The 18,490-nt window shown below is 44.3% G+C and overlaps 1 protein-coding gene across 1 annotated transcript; it reads right to left on the bottom strand.

Annotated features, from left to right (window-relative positions):
• Positions 1 to 5,931: 5,931 nt before the first annotated feature.
• On the bottom strand, positions 5,932 to 17,663 carry LOC116504985 (major histocompatibility complex class I-related gene protein-like). Its single transcript, XM_032212274.1, has 5 exons — positions 17,594 to 17,663; positions 11,413 to 11,658; positions 9,528 to 9,803; positions 8,980 to 9,288; positions 5,932 to 6,085 (listed from the first exon to the last, which is right to left on the bottom strand). Exons 1-5 carry the CDS (start codon positions 17,652 to 17,654, stop codon positions 5,934 to 5,936), a joined length of 1,044 nt encoding a protein of 347 aa, XP_032068165.1. The 5' UTR covers positions 17,655 to 17,663; the 3' UTR covers positions 5,932 to 5,933.
• Positions 17,664 to 18,490: the final 827 nt, after the last annotated feature.

Below are 18,490 nucleotides of genomic sequence, written 5' to 3'. Positions count from 1 at the left end.
AAATCCACAAAATGCAATGTGAGTGCCCCCCACCCACATGCACCCCGCCCCCTGCGCATGCGTGGTAGAGATCAGAAGACCAGCTGGCTAGCAAGAGGTGCATGCACATGTGCGATGGAGCTGGGCTGGGGTGATGGCTGGCATTCCTGCAGATTGGGCTCTGCGTGCTACCTGTGGCATGTATGCCATGGGTTTGCCATCTTGGACCTAGACCATTTCAGACAAAACGGTTGTCCAATCTCTTCTTAAAAGCCTCCAATGTTGAAGCATCCACAACTTCCGGAGGCAAGTCGTTCCAATGATGAACTCTTCTGACTGTTCTGAAACGTCTCCTTGGTTCCAGGTTACTTCTCTCCTTGATTAGTCCTGATTAATTAATCCATGGAAAAACTTGCCACCAGAACGTGTGAAGGTTCCAGCACTGGAAGTTTTAAAGAAGAGATTGGGCAACCATTGTCTGAAGTGCTGTAGGGTTTCCTGGTGGAGTAAAGGATTGGACTAGAAGACCTCCAGGATCCCTTCCAACTCTGTTATTCTGTTATTCCATCTGTTGCTTCTTCTGCCTTCAGGTCCTTTGGAGAATAGGTTGATCCCCCGCTTCTTTGTGGCAACCAATGAGATATTGGAAGACTGCTATCATGTCCTTCCTGGACAATCTAGAACTCAAGCCGTTTGCAAGCTTGAGTTGGTTTCTACACACACACACACACACACACACACACACACCACTCCACATTAATTTGAGGAAAACTGTACCCTTCAGATTGAATGGCCTTTGTTAGGAATATAATCAAACGGTTGGGTTGGCAATATATAAATTATGTAACAATGTTGTACCTGTTTCTTTAAATCATACTGTAAAATGTGATTGGCTGCTGTTTTCCTCAATCGGCCATAAGAGGGAGCCAGAATGACTGTTAGCTCTCTCTCTGCTTTGTTAGATGCTGGGCTGATCTGGAAGTGTTGTGGGCTATTATAAGTTTTGCAACTGCTAGCAAACTTTGTGTACTGGACTGATTGTATGATTATGGACTATTTTATTTGGATTATCCCTCAACTGAAAGACATTGATGACTGACTGTCTTATCCATGTATGACTTGGACTGTTTGATGGACTCTGATACCTCTATTTCCACGAAAGTAAAAGCCTATTTAAACTGCAGTTTCTCTGTATGCTGGTTTGTGTGTTCTACAACACAACTCTCACAATGCTTCTCTGAATGTACTCGCTCTCCCAATGGGGAGCTTACCTAACAGCCTTAATTTCCCCAAGAGTAAACTAGAGACGAGGAAAAAAGGTCTCTGGAGGAGTTACTTCTTTCCTGGAGAAGATCAGATCCAGTCTCTTGGAGAAGACTCGATGACTGACACTGTGAGACAAACATGGGGAGTAGGGAACATCCTTGGTCCATCAGTGGTGCCAAACGGGGCCAGGTTAAAGAGCTGCCAAACATCCTGGCTGCCAGCGGATATGCCTGGCTGCCACAGCTGTCCACCAAGTGTCCCTGTCTTCCCCAATGGAGCAGAGTCCCATAAGGTTTCCCCAGAGGTTCAGGCTTAAAATCATTTCCTGGAGGGTTCACACAGACTCACCCCAAAGGAAGATGGGTGTATACAGGGTGGGCTGTTGATGGTTCACAGAGGATTGGGGGATCCTCTAGCTAGGATTCTGCCCAGTTTGGCAAACCCCCAAATGTTACTTCTGGCTGGCCGTGCCCATTCACCCCCGCACCTCCCAACCCACCCTGCCTGTCCCAGGAATCTCCCCGTGGCCCGTTCATCTTGCCAGGTAAATGCAGGGCCCACACAGAGGCTCAGGGAGGGAGGAAAACAGGCCTGCTAGAGGTTCTGGGAGTCCAGAAACCAGCCTGTTTCTGGCCTCGGGAGCCCAAGGGAAGCAGTTTCGTCCTCCTGGGGGCACAAGGAAAGCCTCTGGTGCCTGGGGAGGGCAGAAAACTCCCACCAACCGTGGTGTAGGAGGCCAACTAGGCCACTCCCAACATGGCCACGCCCACCCATTGCTGCAATTTTTGAAGCCCACCCCTGGGTATATATCTCCATGTTGACCCTGTTGCTCATTACTTCTTGGACCAGTGGACAGTTCTAAGGCAGCATAATAGCAATAGCCTTTAGACTTATATACTGCTTGACAGGGCTTTATAGCCGTCTCTAACGCTTTACAGAGTCAGCATATTGCCGCCAACAATCTGGGTCCTCCTTTTACCCACTCAGAAGAATGGAAGGCTGTCAACCTTGAGCCGGACAGGATCCAACTGCTGAACTGCTGGCAGCCAGCAGTCAGCAGAAGCAGCCTGCAGTACTGCATTCTAACCACTATGCCAAGATCAACCCTGCCTCCATTTCTAAATTTCAAACATTAGGAAACACAAGCTTTTAGCATGACCTTACAATTTTTTGATATGAACAATCTTTTTATTATAAAAAGGTCCAAAAATTTTAAAAAGTACAAAAATAGTTATACTCATTTGCTTTGTATCAATAAATTACGAGTTCTTTATTCCATGGCTGTTTCATCCACTCTGCGTGAAGGGACAGAAGGAGGCAGGTTTCCTGGAATGAAAAACACATTATACTTTGTTGTAAAAACTACCCTCAGGGACCACCAAATTCATAATTTTAAATCCCGTGGACCACTAATATGATCTGCCTAATGACTAGATAGGTGGGCATGGCTAGGTGGTCATGTGACTGGGTGAGTGTGATCAACTCAATGTCACTTATGTCAATGGGTGCCTCACCAGCTTCTACTCACCCCTCCCCTCCCAGCCACCCCTCCCCTGCCCACCTGGGCCCCTTAGGGCCCCAACAGGAAACAGTTGTTGGAGCTAAGCAGCCACCACAAGAAAGAGTTTGGCAAAACAGCTCAGTTCATATTGGATCTGACCGAGAAGGAGGCTTAGCAGAAGCAGCTCACTCAGAACTATCAGCATAGGCTTTCCAAGCAGAGGGAAATTCTGCAGGAGTGAAGGGTACCGGTGCCTGGAGGCTCAGCAGGCTGAGATGGTCAGCCAGTTCCAGGCCATGATGCAGCTCCACTGGAACAAGGCACGCTAGCTCTTTGCCACCAGTGGTGATTCCCTCCAGCCTTCACCCAAAGCCCTGCACCAGGAGGCTGAAGCAGAGCCCAAGTTGGAATTTCTGCCCCCCCTTTGACCCCTACAAAAAGACCCCAAAGGGGGAGACTCTCTGCAGCAACACAAACATTCATTGCATGTATTCGACCCAGGGGCTTTAGTTTGAGGACCCCTGATTTAGTGCAATACAAAAAATGCAAATAATTTTTCTCACAGAAAATCTGTCCATCCCCAAAATTTTCTCGCAGAAAATTCATCCGTGGACCACCAGTTGGTGACTGCTGTTTTAGAAAACAGTTGCAGAAGAGACGGAAGTGCCCGTTAAAAGCTCAGAGAAGGTTAAAAGCTCAGAGAAAGCTAAGTATATATTATAAAGATATCTTCTTGTTGATAAATAATTTTAATAAGGAAGTAATTAAAAATTGTTATACATATGAAGTGACTATTTAGAATACCTTGTTGAAAAATGAAGGAATAACATCTTTGAATGTATGATGTACAAGGACAATAATGAATATAAGCATACTCGATAGTTGATTGGTGAGATTATACATAATTGAAAACAGTGATATACAAATATAAATGGTTGGTAAAACTTTTTTATATTCTAAAAATACCCAGAATGGGATAAGTTATTATATAAAGGTATATTGTTATTAAACAGACAATCAAGAATGTAAGGGAATTAGGTTTATTGAAAAAAATATTAATTGTAATGGAATATACATTTTATAATGAAAGTGAGGTATTTAGATATATTAGATGAAAAATCTGTGATTGTAAATGTAATTGAGAATATGGATGCAAAAAAACTTGTAACCAAACAACATGCTGTATGCAATGGATGAGATCTTTATATATATCTATTGGGTTTTTTTATGTTTAAAAAAAAAGATTGCAAAAAAAAAATCTCAGAGAAAGAAACTACAAAAACATCTGCCTTAATAAATCAAGCTGTTAAAAGTGGCAGTTGGAGAAGTTTGTATCCTCAGATGTGGCAAGATTTTGTTTCCTGCCTGGTTTAACGGCTGGGCTGCTAGGCGGTCCTTGATCTAAACTCCAAGAAGACAGATGTGGACTGTGAGATTTGGACTATGAAATGCTTACTTGGGATGTCCTCCCCTTCTGACTCTTTATGGGAGGATGTTTATGGAGATTCTCAATCATCCAGGTAAGGGTTGTCCCGATGGTGCTTCCCTCCCCCTAAAAAGGCAACTTTTACTTTTCTTTGAAAATGTTTTGCTTCTTGGCCAAAAAGCTTAGAACTGAACTTCAAATTGAAGAAGAAGGTTCTTGGATTAGATGCGAAATGTTTTCAAAGAAATCGAGAGGGTTCAGAAGTATTTCACGAGAAAAGTTTTGCACTCTTTTGTACATAATAAATGTCAGGCCTGCAATTATATTCCTGTTAGAATCTTTGTCCTGCCACACTTTCTCTTATTTCATTATGCTGTTTCATTAGAATAGTTGATGGGAAGGGGGAATAGAAAGGAGTAGGATTGTGGAATGTATTGTTGTCATTCTTTTCTAGAAGACCAAGGTCATCTTTTGTCTCCACACCTTTGCACCTGATCGGAAGCAGCTGGGTGGGGATGCCAGTGTGGAAGAAGAAGATTGGACCATGTGATGGATTGTGGGTGTGGGGACAAGATCATGAACTTTTAACTGGGTGGGATTCTGATGTAATTTCCAGAATTGGGTTTACACAGATGTGCTAAGATGTCTGATTTATTAAATTGGAACTTTAAGGATCGTTTTGCCTTGGACTCTGATTTAATTCTACATGATACTTGGAACGCTAACAATAGAATTCCCTATGCTACTAGACTTGAAATTCATGGTTTGGATAACTTGGAACTGTGTTGCTTTTTTTAAAAAAATATTGAATAAACATTAAAAATGTTGGACAGAGCAACCTTTCTGGCTTTGTCATTTTGGAACTGTGTTGCTTGAGGTCAGACTTAGGTATTGCATACAAAATTGTTTGTAGAACCCTGTTTCCCTGAAAATAAGCCCTCTCTGGAATATAAGCCCAATTGAGTTTTAGAGTGCATACACTAAAATAAGCCCTCCCCAAAAATATTGCAACACAGCAGCAGCCATGAGGTGACCATGCTTGCCTCCTGCACCTCAATAAGGCCTCCCCGAAAATAAGGCCAGGTGCTTATTTTGGGGGGTCAAAAGAAAATAAGACCCTATCTTATTTTCTGAGAAATGTTTTACTTGTAAATGACTTTTTCTGTTTTAATTGCAATAATAGTCTCAGAAAGAACCCTTTAAACTCAATATAAATCATTCTAAATTTGTAAAAAAATAAGTTTTTTATAATAGAGTTGTCAACGTTTGGAATGCTCTACCTGATTCAGTTGTCTCAGCTACAAATTTTCATAGTTTTAGTCCCAAATTGACTTCCGTGGACCTCACATCATACTTAAGAGGTCCACAGCGCACTCTAAGTGCATAAGTCCACTTGTATAAGTGCACTAATGTGCCTATCGTCCCTGTTGTTGTATTTTTATATTACTCCTGTTTTCGTTTCTGTCTGACAAATTGCAATAAAAATAATAAAAAAACACCAACAACAGAAAGTCTAGTTGCCTCTTGGAACAAAAGAACTTTTGTAAAAAGTTTAATATTGTAAATTAAGGACTGTATACAATTGTATCATATGTATATAGACAAAGAGAAACTGAAATAAGGGGGGGAGAAGTACATTTACAATGGATGTATACCGAGGTGGAAATGTTGTACAGAAGGAAATTGCAAAAATTATTTTTTCATTTTTTTAAAAAAAACTTTTTAATAAAATATTTTATTAAAAAAAGAACTTTTGGGTCTTTACGAGAAGGTGGTTTTTTGGGTGGGGGAGGGGATCCTGGCACCCATCAGCACCAAGGTATTTCCAGTTCCCTTACGTCTCAGGAGGAACAGCATCAGAGGCAGCAACAGGACAACAGGGATGATCCCCAGCAGAGAAAATCTCTCTCTGGCTAAAGGAGGAGAAACACATTTCTGATTAAAACATAAAATTACTGAGTAGGAAGGGGCCTTGGAGGTCTTCTAGTCCAACCCCCTGCTCAAGCAGATGACCCTATATGACTTCAGACAAATGACCATGCAGTGTCTTTTTGAAAGCCGGTGATGGAGCACTCACAACTTCTGAAGGCAAGCTATTCCATTGGTGGACTGATCTTACTGTTAGGAAATTTCCCCTTATTTGTAAGTTGCTTCTCTTTTTGATTGGTTTCCTTCCATTGTTTCTTGTCTTTCCTTTTGGCACTTTGAAAAATAGTTTGACACCCTCGTCTTTGTAAGAGCCTATCAAATGTTGAAACGGTGCTAACATCTCACTCTTAGGATAATGTAGGTGGTAAGGTGACCAGATGTCTCGATTTCAGCAGGACAATCACGCTTTATAACAATTTGTCCCATGTCCCGGGCCGTTTTAAAAAAGTCCCGATTTTCTGGCTTCATGTTGAAAGCCCAGTGGATTTACTTAAAAAATCCTAACCGGGGCAAGACAAAAGACACCCTGTCTAACCTCTTTCTCTCTCTCTCAGTACTTTCATTGAAAATATTAAAACTTTAAAGCAACAAAACGGACCCCCCCACACCCCTTTTACCTCATTTTATAAGAAAAAATGACCAAGTACCATAGAGCTGCAGGAAACACTTGGCTAGAGAAGTCGCGAGTGTTACTTCCTGGAGGGGCACGGAGGTTGGAGGTCTGTTCGTGTAGAAAAAATGGTGGCAGTTTCTTTGAAAAATATTTCCCTGACTAATTTCACCATTTCAATTTGCTCAGTTCTTTGTATTAACATCTACATCATTCTGGGAACACTTGGAGTGCAAGCCTGCTGGTAAGTGAGCTGGTTTTTTTTTCTTTTATTTTTTTAATGTATTTTAAAATAATATTTTATTTATTGTGCATAGAATTTTTCAAAATTCTGTGTGGATTCTTTTTTTAAATTGTTTAGACTATTTAAAAAAAGATTCTATCCAAAATAAATTGAAGTGAAACCATGTTTAAAAATTCTATGCACAATACTTTGAAGTATATTGTGCATAGAAAGTCAATTTATTCTGTGTGGATTCTTTTTTTTAAATTGTCTTAGGCTATTTAAAAAAAGATTCTATCCAAAATACAAAATACCAGCTGCAGTTATTCACTTAAGAACTGTGGCAAGAAAGGTGGTATAATGGGCTTAGTGGCAAAAGTTACAATGGCATTGAAAAAAGTGACTGATGACCATTTTTCACACTTAGCGACCATTTTCATACTTAGCAACCGTTGCAGCATCCTCATGGTCACGCGATCAAAATTTTGATGTTTGGCAACAGATTCGTATTTATGATGGTTTCAGTGTCCTGGGGTCATATAATCACCTTTTGACAAAGTCAAATGGGGAAACCAGATTCACTTATGCTACTAACTTATCAGCTGCAGTTATTCACTTAAGAACTGTGTCCAGAAAGGTGGTATAGTGACCAAAGTTACAATGGCATTGAAAAAAGTGACTGATGACCATTTTTTACACTTAACAACCATTTTCACACTTAGCGACCGTTGCAGCATCCTCATGGTCACGCGATCAAAATTTTGATGTTTGGCAACAGATTCGTATTTATGATGGTTTCAGTGTCCTGGGGTCATATAATCACCTTTTGACAAAGTCAAATGGGGAAACCAGATTCACTTATGCTACTAACTTATCAGCTGCAGTTATTCACTTAAGAACTGTGTCCAGAAAGGTGGTATAGTGACCAAAGTTACAATGGCATTGAAAAAAGTGACTGATGACCATTTTTCACACTTAGCGACCATTTTCACACTTAGCGACCATTGCAGCATCCTCATGGTCACGCGATCAAAATTTTGATGTTTGGCAACAGTTACAATTTATATTTGTAAATTGCTGCACTCCATTTATGCTCTCTGGGGCTGCTTCTCTTCACTGCTGCTCTTGCTGGGAGAGAGAGCATCTCTTGTGCAATTTAGCAACTGTGAACTGCCACTTTCCTCTAAGTCCCATCCAGAAAGCGCGCAGCACAGAGAAGCAGCATGTTGAATGCTGGTTCTCTGTGCCACAGTGCTTTCTGGATACCACAGAGGTGGTTTTCACTTACCTTCCCTACTGGTTCGCAAATGTGAGTGTCAGGCCTGCAATTATATTCCTTTTCGAATTTTGGCCTGCCACACTTTCTCTTATTTCATTATGCTGTTTCTTTAGTATAGTTGATGGGAGGGGAGAATAGACAGGAGTAGGATTGTGGAATGTATTGTTTTCATTCTTTTCTAGAAGACTAAGGTCATCTTTTGTCTCCGCACTTTTACACCTGACCGGAAGCAGCTGGGTGTGGATGCCAGCGTGGAAGAAGAAGATTGGACCATGTGATGGATTGTGGGTGTGGGGACAAGATCATGAACATTTAACTGGGTGGAATTCTGATGTCATTTCCAGAATTGGGATTAACACAGATGTGCTAAGATGTCTGCTTTTATTAAATTGGAACTTTAAGGATCATTTTGCCTTGGACTCTGATTTAATTCTACATGATACTTGGAACACTGACAGTGAGTGTGCATGCATGTGCTTTGCCTAAAAAAAGGGGGTCTAAATGGGATGCCGTAAAGGCAGGATGGGTAGGCGGGGCCAAGCATGATTTCCACTACCGGTTCAGGTGAACCAGTCAGAACCATCAGAATACGTCTGGGAATCCACCTTGCATCTCTCAGAGATGCTCTGTCCTTAGCATCATCTAAGCAGAAAGCTCTATGAGGGGATATTTCTTACTGTGCATCTCAAGATTATGAGATGGTTTAACAGAGAACATTTTCCCCCTCATTCTTTCCAACATGGGTGCTTAATTCCCGTCTACTTACCTGGATGCTGCAGTCTCTCACTTGTTTCCTCCTTCAAGGCCAAGACCAGGGGCTCCTGCAAGCCTTCGTGGTCCAGGTGACACAGAAAATGGTCTCTCTCCTTGGGGTCAATCTCAATGCTGAGCCAGAGATAATAGGTCCCGTCCGAGTTGGGAGCCACGTTCCTACAGAGGGTCTCATACTGGCAGACTTCCCCATCCCTCATCCAGGTGGCCTGAATCTCCTTGGGGTAGAAGCCAAAGGCCTGGCAGATGAGGACCTCCAATCTCTCATTGACCACCTTGCGGGTCACCTTCCCCACCAGGGGCTCTGCAAAAACCAAGAAATTTCAGAGCAGGAATGTCCTCCTATGACTTGGCCTGTCTCACTCTCTCTGCTTCTCTCCTGAACGTCCAGTAGGCTTCAAAGTTTAAACATGCTAGAGCCCCCTGAGAAGCCAAGTGCAACACAAGGTTGGCTTTTCCCCAAAGCAGGACCTTCCTCCCCACCTCCATCCTCCAGTGTCCACCCTAGAGAGATCCCCCGGTTTTCTTCTTCAATGGACTCACCTGTCCTCTGAAGAGCTTCCTTCCCATCGGACAAGTATTTCTTCATCAACACAATGCAGGTGTCCTCTAGGAAGTGTTTATTTTCCTGGAACCACCTTGGATCATCCTCCCATTTCTCCTTGACCCTCTGGGCCTGGGGCTGAGCTGTCACCCATCTGAACGTCTCCTTGTCGAAGCTGATGAAGTCTATCCCATCATAGCCATAGTGGAAATAGCCTTCTTGGCTCCCATCTTCCCGGAGTTCACAGCCCAAAACTGCCTGCCAGGTGTGAAGCCCTGATGTAGAAACTCAATGAGATTGGAAAGGGTGGGCATTCCTCTCCCCTCCCCCATGCACTCCTTTCTTGCCCCCTCCTCACCAGGAGTTTCAATCTCTTTCTAGATGAAGAAGACATGGATGTTACTGTCAGGAGCTACAAAACTGTTTCACAAATAAATAGAAGCAGAAGTGCCTTGAAAAGGGAGGGGGCTTTTCTCTCTCTCTATTCTCCTCCTAAAGAAAAAAAGTAATCACATCACTATCTCTTTGCGTCCTTGGAGACCAAGAGAGAGAAAGAAATCCTGGCACTTGGCTACGATTCCTGCAATGTATGTGTGGATGGTTTCATAGTTGCTTTGCCCTGTCTTTGTGGTGCATGTTTTTTGGGTGTGTGTCTCTGTCATTGTTCTGTTTCCTTTCCATAATCTCTGGTGTCAGACTACTATTTTGAGACAACCCGGGAGCGAAATACAGTACACAGAAGTTTTGTTTTTCAAAGAGTGGTTTATCTACAAGACTTACCGTATTTTTCGGATTATAAGATGTACCGGAGTATAAGACGCACCAAGATTTTGAAGAGGTAAATTAAAAAAGAAAGGTTTTTGCACTCTGCAGTCCTCCCAAACCCTCTGCATGCCTCATTTTTTGTGAAAAATGGGGCATGCAGAGAGTTTGAGAGGTCTGCAAAGCGCTCCTGGGGGCTTGGGGGCTCAAAATATGAGCAAAAAATGGCTCATTTTTCACAAAAACAGCCCCCCCTTTTTCTGCAAAAAAGCAGGGCATGCAGAGGCTTTGGGAGGCCTGCAAAGTGCTCCTGGGGGCTGGGGGGGGCCAAAAATGGGCAAAACCAGCCCATTTTCCAGTCTTTTCGTCCTCCCCAGCCCCCAGGAACACTTTGAAGGCCTCCCAAAGCCTCTGCACGTCCATATTTGTGAAGGGGTGGGGTTTCATGGGGCCAAAAATGCTGTATTTAGTGTATAAGATGCACCCAGATTTTTATCCTCTTTTTTTGGGGGGGGGGAAGGTGCATCTTATACTCTGAAAAATATGGCATATATGTACGTACATACATATAAGAGCCAAGGTGGCGCAGTGGTTAAATGCAGCACTGCAGGCTACTGCTAGATCAGCAGGTCAGCGGTTCAAATCTCACCGGCTCAGGGTTGACTCAGCCTTCCATCCTTCCGAGGTGGGTAAAATGAGGACCCAGATTGTTGGGGGCAATATGCTGACTCTCTGTAAACCGCTTAGAGAGGCCTGAAAGGCCTATGAAGCGGTATATAAGTCTACTGCTATTGCTATTGCTATACATACACACACACACACACAAACAAACACACACACACACATATATATTAGGCAAATACCAGGCAATCATTCAATCTTCAACTATAACACAGAAACACACACAGAGAACTACAATGGAGATAGAACAGGAGGAGAGGAGATGCCCTCACATGACTTCCCTTATATAGACAGCTTCTTAAGGTGGCAGTAGCCCTGCTGACTCATTTTCATTTCATCATCTGGGAACTTGTGTCTTCCCTTGATAGTTGAAATGACAGGATGTGGAAGGCAAGAACTGAGAGTGAATTCACAGCTGAAGGGAAGAATCTGTCTGCTCACCTTCATTCCGGGAGTGGAAATTTTGGACCCTCTCCAGGTCAGACCTGAACACCCACTCAGGGTACAGAGAGCTTTTCAGCTCCATCATCTCCATCCAGGGCACCAGAGGCACAAACTTCCTGGTTTGGTTGTCATAGCGAGCGATGGGTTGGTCATCCAGGTGGACCATGAAGAGAACCTGGGGCAGCCTCTGGCTGGGCTCTGACACTTGCAGATAGGAATAAGACAGGGAGTGTTTGGAAGAGCCTGGAAAGGGAAGCAGTAAAGGGTCAGAATTAGGAGTTATTATGCACGCCCCCTTTATGGACCTCTTAGGAATGGGGTGAGTTCCATGGTAGACAGTTTGAGGTTGAAACTGTGGGGGTTTGAGGATGTAACAACGGAGTCAGGTAGAGCATTCCAGGCATTGACCACTCTGTTGCTGAAGTTGTATTTTCTGCAATTGAGTTTGGAGCAGTTTACCTTGAGTTTGTATCAATTGTTTCCCCGTGTATTATTGAGGTTGAAGCTGAAGAAGTCATTGACAGGTAACCTGTTGAAGCAGACAATTCTGAGCCTGGCGGCATAAGGGATTCTATTGTGAGCAGAAGAGTGGAGGACTCTTCTTGTGAAATACCTCTGGACCCATTGAATGCAGTTACCTTCCCACCAAAGTGGTCCCTATTTTTCTACTTGCATTTTCTTTGTACTTTTGAACTGCTAGGTTGGCTGAAGCTGGGACAAGTAATGGGAGCTCACTCTGTTACAGCAGAGCTAGGGATTCAAACTGCCAAAGTGCCTACCTTTCTCATTGACAAGCTTTGTGTCTTAGCCACTGAGCCACCGCATCCCTCCATTTCCCACACATAGGGGTAGTTAAAAGAATAGGATCCCCTCCCCCCTCTCTCAGGTCACATGGGCCAATCAGTCCAGTCACTGGCTCTGACAGGTTCACATGCCAGGTTAGAAGGCACCACATTCCTAGGTTCCCCCCACTCTTGAATTGTAGCAGCAGCCACAGCTTTTAACAGTCCTGTTTGTAAACCTGGAAGGTGGCAATTGCCCAGGATAGTTTGAATAATCCTAAAAAAGCTAAAGGGATCACTTGGAAACGGACTTTCTGGATCAGCCAGCTGGAGCACTAGAAGCAGTTCTGATCTCAGCGATTTTAATAGAACAGAATAACAGAGTTGGAAGGGACCTTGGTGGTCTTCTATCCAACCCTCGGCACAGGCAGGAAACCCGATATCATTCCAGACAAACGGTTTATGGAAAACGCAACTTTCGCTGGAGATGAACAAAGATCGAAGCGGAGAAACGAGACGAAGTCAATGTGTCTCTCTGTGTGTGTGAGTGTGGGGGTGAGACAGGTTAGCGCATTCGGTCCCCAACAGCAGGAAAGCCCAGATTCTACACACGCAGTAATGAAAGCCAAAATTCTACACGTGCGACAATAAAACCCCAGATTCTACACGTGCAACAATGAACGTTAAGGCGGAGGGAGCTCCGGGAAAGAAGGGGTACTGGATAGACGGCTGAAAAAGTGCGGCGCTTAACTGAAAAGGCGGAACGGCAGAACAAGAGGACAAATCCCGCCACTCCGAGGTGTTTTTTATCCCACCCTGTAGCCCCCACCCCTACCCGAACAGGTCCGTGCAGTCCTTCTGGGCATCGGCGGAGCGCCAGAAACGGATCCCTGACGGGGAACAAAACCAGGAAAGGTCGGCGAGGAAGCTGCAGCCCGCGTTTCGTCCCGTTCCCTGCGTTACTCATCGCAGCAGGATAACCCCACAGCCATCCCCAGGAGCCAGAGGGGTGCAGAGGGGAACATCCATGCAACCCGGGGCAGATATGGCAAGTGGGGCTCCCGCTTAAATCTTTTTCTGCAAGGTGTGACTTTTGCCCTGCCTGCCCCCTGCTGGTGGGATAAGTGTAAGGTCGAAGTTTAAGCTGGGGGGTTGTTTGTTTTTTTTACTGCAGAAGGAAAGAATGTGCATCCAAGTGTTTTTAACTTAGGGAGCCTCCTCACTGCTTGTCACATTATTCTTCCCTTTGTATCCTGCCTTTATTAGGTTTAGAAATAACTGAAGGCTGCGAACATATCCGAGTTTAAGCTTTTGATGGAGTATTGTAAAATACAAAAGTAAATAATTCATTGTACAAGGTGAAAGTTGGGATTTACCGGTTCAGGAACTCACCCCCTGCCCAACATCTTTTCTTCGACGGGGGATCCTTGTTTTCCCCACAGATCAATTGAATCTATCTATCTATCTATCTATCTATCTATCTATCTATCTATCTATCTATCTATCTATTTTCTTTTTTCTTTCCTTAACTTCCCTTCCTCATTTCCTTCCTTCCTCCCTCTTCCTTCCTTCCTTCCTTCCTTTCTCTTTATTCTTTCTTTCTTTCTTCTTTCTTTCTTTTCATCCTTTCCTCCTTTCTTTCCTCTTTTCCTTGTTTCCTTCCTCCTTGTTTCCTTCTTTCTTTCCTCCTTTCTTCCCTCCTTTCTCTCTCTCTTTCTTTCCTCCTTCTTATCCCATTCCTCCCTTTCCCTTTACTTTCTTCCCTTTCTTTCCCTCCCCTCCTCTCCATTTCTTCCTGTCACTCTAAGCTCATGATGGGGAACCTATGGCATGCATGACACAGGTGGCACGTCGAGCCATTTGTCAGAGCATGCGAGGTGCTGCCCTGTCAGCTGGCCAACATTCCTTCATTCGAACCGCCAAACTGCCTATGTTTCTCATTGACAAGCTCTGTGTCTTAGCCACTGAGCCACCACATCCCTCCATTTCCCACACATAGGGATAGTTAAAAGAATAGGATTCCCCCCCCCCTGGTGTCTCAGGTCACATGGACCAATCAGTCCAGTCACTGGCTCTGACAGGTATCTGATGACATGATCTTGGTTCACATGCCAGATTATAAGGCACCACATTCCTAGGTTCCCCGCACTCTTGAATTGTAGCAGCAGCCAGTAGCTTTTACGACATGTCAATTCTAAGAACGGGACATGAGACCACAAAGGTAGCCGAGGTGGCGCAGTGGTTAGGGTGCAGTACTGCAGGCCACTTCAGCTGACTGTTATATGCAGTTCAGCGGTTCTAATCTCACCGGCTCAAGGTTGACTCAGCCTTCCATCCTTCCGAGGTGGGTGAAATGAGGACCCAGACTGTGGGGGTGATATGCTGACTCTGTAAACCGCTTAGAGAGGGCTGAAAGCCCTATGAAGCGGTATATAAGTCTAACTGCTATTGCTATTGCTATAAGGTAAAAAGAGATACAGGTTTATTGATACATCAAGTTCAGAATGCTAACACACCAAGATCTGAACTGCCTGGGCTCCGCTCAGCACGTTAGTTTTATACCATACTCCAAACTGAGCTTGCCCACGGCGTTTCCATACAAGAGACAAACATGACATTTCGAAAAAGAGAAGTTCAGTTTGGAATGTTACAAAAAAAGAAGTTCATAGGAAAAATATAGAAAGAGAAGTTCCTAATGTCTTAAGCTGTCCGCAGTTTCACCTCTGTTAGGTAAGCTCTGCGTTGGGAAAGCGAGTACATTCAGCGAAGTGTTGTGAGAGTTGTGTTGGAGAACACATAAACCAGCATACAGAGACACTGCAGTTTAAATAGGCTTTTACTTTCATGGAAATAGAGGTATCAGAGTCCATCAAACAGTCCAAGTCATACATGGATAAGACAGTCAGTCACCAACGTCTTTCAGTTAAGGGATAATCCAAATAACATAGTCCATAATCATATAATCAGTTCAGTACTCAAAGTTTGCTAACAGTTGCAAAACTTACAATAGCTCACAGCACTTTCTAACAAACAACTTCCAAAAGACTCAGATCAGATCAGCCCAGCATCTAACGAACAGAGAGCTAACAGTCATTCTGGCTCCCTCTTATGGCCGATTGAGGAAAACAGCAACCAATCACATTTTACAGTATGATTTAAAGAGACAAGGATAGTATTGTTACATGCTTTACATCAGTGTTTTTCAACCTTTTTTGTGCAAAGGCACACTTTTTTCATGAAAAAAATCACGAGGCACACCACCATTAGAAAATGTTAAAATTTTTTAACTCTGTGCCTATATTGACTATATATAAAGTAATTTTCCCACGGCACACCTTACACTATGTCACGGCACACTAGTGTGCCGCGGCACAGTGGTTGAAAAACACTGCTTTACATATTGCCAACCCAACCGTTAGATTATATTCTTATCAACCTCTGTTCTATCTTACACCCCCGCTTGGCTTCCTGTGCCCCTCCTTTCCAGCATCTTGCCACACTGTTCCAGTAATATACGTTAACACAAACTGAGTAAATAAAATCAAACTTAGTAAAAGTATAGATTGAGTATGTATTAATGCTCAGAAGCTAGTAAGAATTTAGAGCCAGGGGGCTCCTATGCCCAGGTGATGTTTTGGTTTATCTTCTCCCACCTGCCTCAGAATGGCAACCAAGAAACAAGCATGGTTTCAGTTGAAGTCATTTTGCAGGTTGACAAGAGAATGTTTGCAGCTTAGAGTTGAAATGGGAGCCCCTTACTGATACCTGAACTTGCTTGTTCTCTTGCTGACCTCTCAGTACTCAGTTTCACTACCCAAATTAGGTAACATCATCAATTCTTGCACTAGCACTGATGATGTTATCTACTTTGGGTAATGAAATCTTCGGAAGAAAACAAGCAAGCTCTAATTCTATAATGGCGTTTTAACAGCCCTGTTTGCAAACCTGGAAGGTGGCAATTGCCCAGGATAGTTTGAATGACCTAAAAAAGCTAAAGGGATCACTTGGAAACGGACTTTCTGGAGCAGCCAGCTGGAGCACTAAAAGCTCCAGCTGGCTGCTGATCTCAGCCGATTTTAATAGAACAGAATAATAGAGCTGGAAGGGACTTTGGTGGTCTTCTAGTCCAACCCTCTGCTCAGGCAGGAAACCCTATATCATTCCAGACAAACGGTTGTAAATTGTAAATTGTAAAGTTTATTTATAGGCCGCCCTTTTCCCTGAGGGGACTCAGGGCGGCTTACAACTTACAGGGAGGGGAATACAAACAGTAATATATAAACACAGTACATAATTAAAATATAGAAACAACATTCATCATTCGGGTGGGGATGGATTACAATCTTTACCCCCAGGCCTGATGGGATAGCCAGTTTTTGAGGGCTGTGCGGAAGGTCTGGAGGGTGGTGAGGGTACGAATCTCCATGGGGAGATCATTCCAAAGGGTCGGAGCTACTACTGAAAAGGCTCTCCTCCGCGTGGTTGCCAGTCGACATTGACTGGCAGATGGAACTCGGAGGAGGCCTAATCTATGCGATCTAATAGGTCGCGAGGAGGTAATTGGTAGGAGGCGGTCTCTCAACGGTTGTCCAATCTCTTCTTTAAAAACTGTTGGGAGCATTCACAACAGGCACTTCCAATGATTCATTGTTCTAACGGTCTCTCTCTCTCTCTCTCTCCCCCTCCCTCCCTCCCTCTCTCTCTCTCTCTCTCTTTCTCTTCCCCCCCTCTCTCTCTCACACACAAACCCAAACAAACACCTTTTCGTTTGTACAACAAGACTCGCCCCGACTCCCCCTTGGGTTTCCAAAGGCGCCCCATTTCTGGGAAATGCAACTTTCGCTGGAGATGAACAAAGATCAAAGCAGAGAAACGAGAGAAAGTGAATGACTGTGTATGTGTGTGTGGGGGGGGGGGGGAGGAGACCAGGTTAGCGCATTAGGTCCCCAACAGCAGGAAACCCCAAGATTCCACACGTGCAACAATGAAAGCCAAAATTCTACACGTGCGACAATAAAACGACAGATTCTATACGTGCGATAATAAAACCACAGATTCTACACGTGCAAAATGAAAGCCAAAATTCTACACGTGCAACAATGAACGTTAAGGCGGAGGGAGCTCCGGGAAAGAAGGGGTACTGGATAGACGGCTGAAAAAGGGGGGGGGGCGCTTAGCTGAAAAGGCGGAACGGCAGAACACGAGGACAAATCCCGGCACTCCGTCCCCGAGGTGTTTTTTATCCCACCCAGGAGCCCCCCCACCCCAACAGATCCGTGCAGTCCTTCTGGGCATCGGCGGAGCGCCAGAAACGGATCCCTGGCGGGGGAAAAAACCGGGAAAGGTAGGCGAGGAAGCTGCAGCCCGCGTTTCGTCCCGTTCCCTGCGTTACTCACCGCAGCAGGACAACCCCACAGCCATCCCCAGAAGCCAGAGAGGTGCAGAGTGGAACAGCATCCATGCAGCCCGGAGCAGATATAGCAAGTGAGGCTCCAGCTAAAATCTTTGCCCTGCCCCCTGCTGTGTTAGCCGGAAAAGCAGTTTAAGGTAGATACGATCGGGGGCGGCGGGGTGAGCGGTGGGTGAGAGGAGGGGTTGGGGACTCCAGATAACAGGCAGGATGAGAGAAATCTAATCCAATGGTTTTTTGGTGTTGTTTTTTTTTACTGCAGAAGGAAAGAATGTGCATCCAAGTGTTTTTAACGTAGGGAGCCTCCTCACTGCTTGTCACATTATTCTTTCCTTTGTATCCTGCCTTTATTAGGTTTAGCAATAACTGAAGGCTGCGAACATATCCGAGTTTAACCTTTCGATGGAGTATTGTAAAATACAAAAGTCAATAGGAAAGCAGTGGGTGGGGGCAAGGGGAAGAGAAGCGAGGAGAGAGAGGGGCAAAGAAAGAAGAAAAAGAAGCGTTGACTTCCGACTCTTTCTGCTACAGTAAAATAAGGCATTAACATCCCAACTTTTTACTTTCCCATCATTGTATGGCCAGCAAAGCGCCGAAGTGCGCACGAAGAACCGGAGCCAGCGAGGTAAAAGAAACAAGCGCCGACCTCCAAGCGGATCTCTCGCTCTGCCCACCCGCTTGTTTCTTCGGAATCTGTCGCCTGTCCCTCTCCCCTCCCACGCGGAAAATCCAGACTTTGCTCTTGCCCCGCCCTTCCGCTCTTTACCGCAAGTGATTAAATTCATTGTACAAGGCGAAAGTTGGGGTTTTACCTGTTCAGAAACTCACAACCTGCCCAACATCTTTTCTTCGACGAAGGGTCCTTGTTTTCCTCACAGATCGA

This window comes from Thamnophis elegans, chromosome 2, assembly GCF_009769535.1.
Source record: "Thamnophis elegans isolate rThaEle1 chromosome 2, rThaEle1.pri, whole genome shotgun sequence".
NCBI classification, from domain to species: Eukaryota; Metazoa; Chordata; class Lepidosauria; order Squamata; family Colubridae; genus Thamnophis; species Thamnophis elegans.
Note: the sequence above shows the minus strand (reverse complement) of the source record. Positions and strands in the feature narration are given on the sequence as shown.

What these genes read in the sequence shown, in the direction of transcription:
- LOC116504985 (XM_032212274.1), bottom strand. Translation starts at nt 17,654, where the DNA reads ATGCTGTTCCACTCTGCACCTCTCTGGCTTCTGGGGATGGCTGTGGGG. An exon ending in TTTCCACTCCCGGAATGAAG is followed by an intron (nt 9,804 to 11,412) that starts GTGAGCAGACAG and finishes TTTCTACATCAG; the next exon opens with GGCTTCACACCTGGCAGGCA. An exon ending in GGAAGCTCTTCAGAGGACAG is followed by an intron (nt 9,289 to 9,527) that starts GTGAGTCCATTG and finishes TGGTTTTTGCAG; the next exon opens with AGCCCCTGGTGGGGAAGGTG.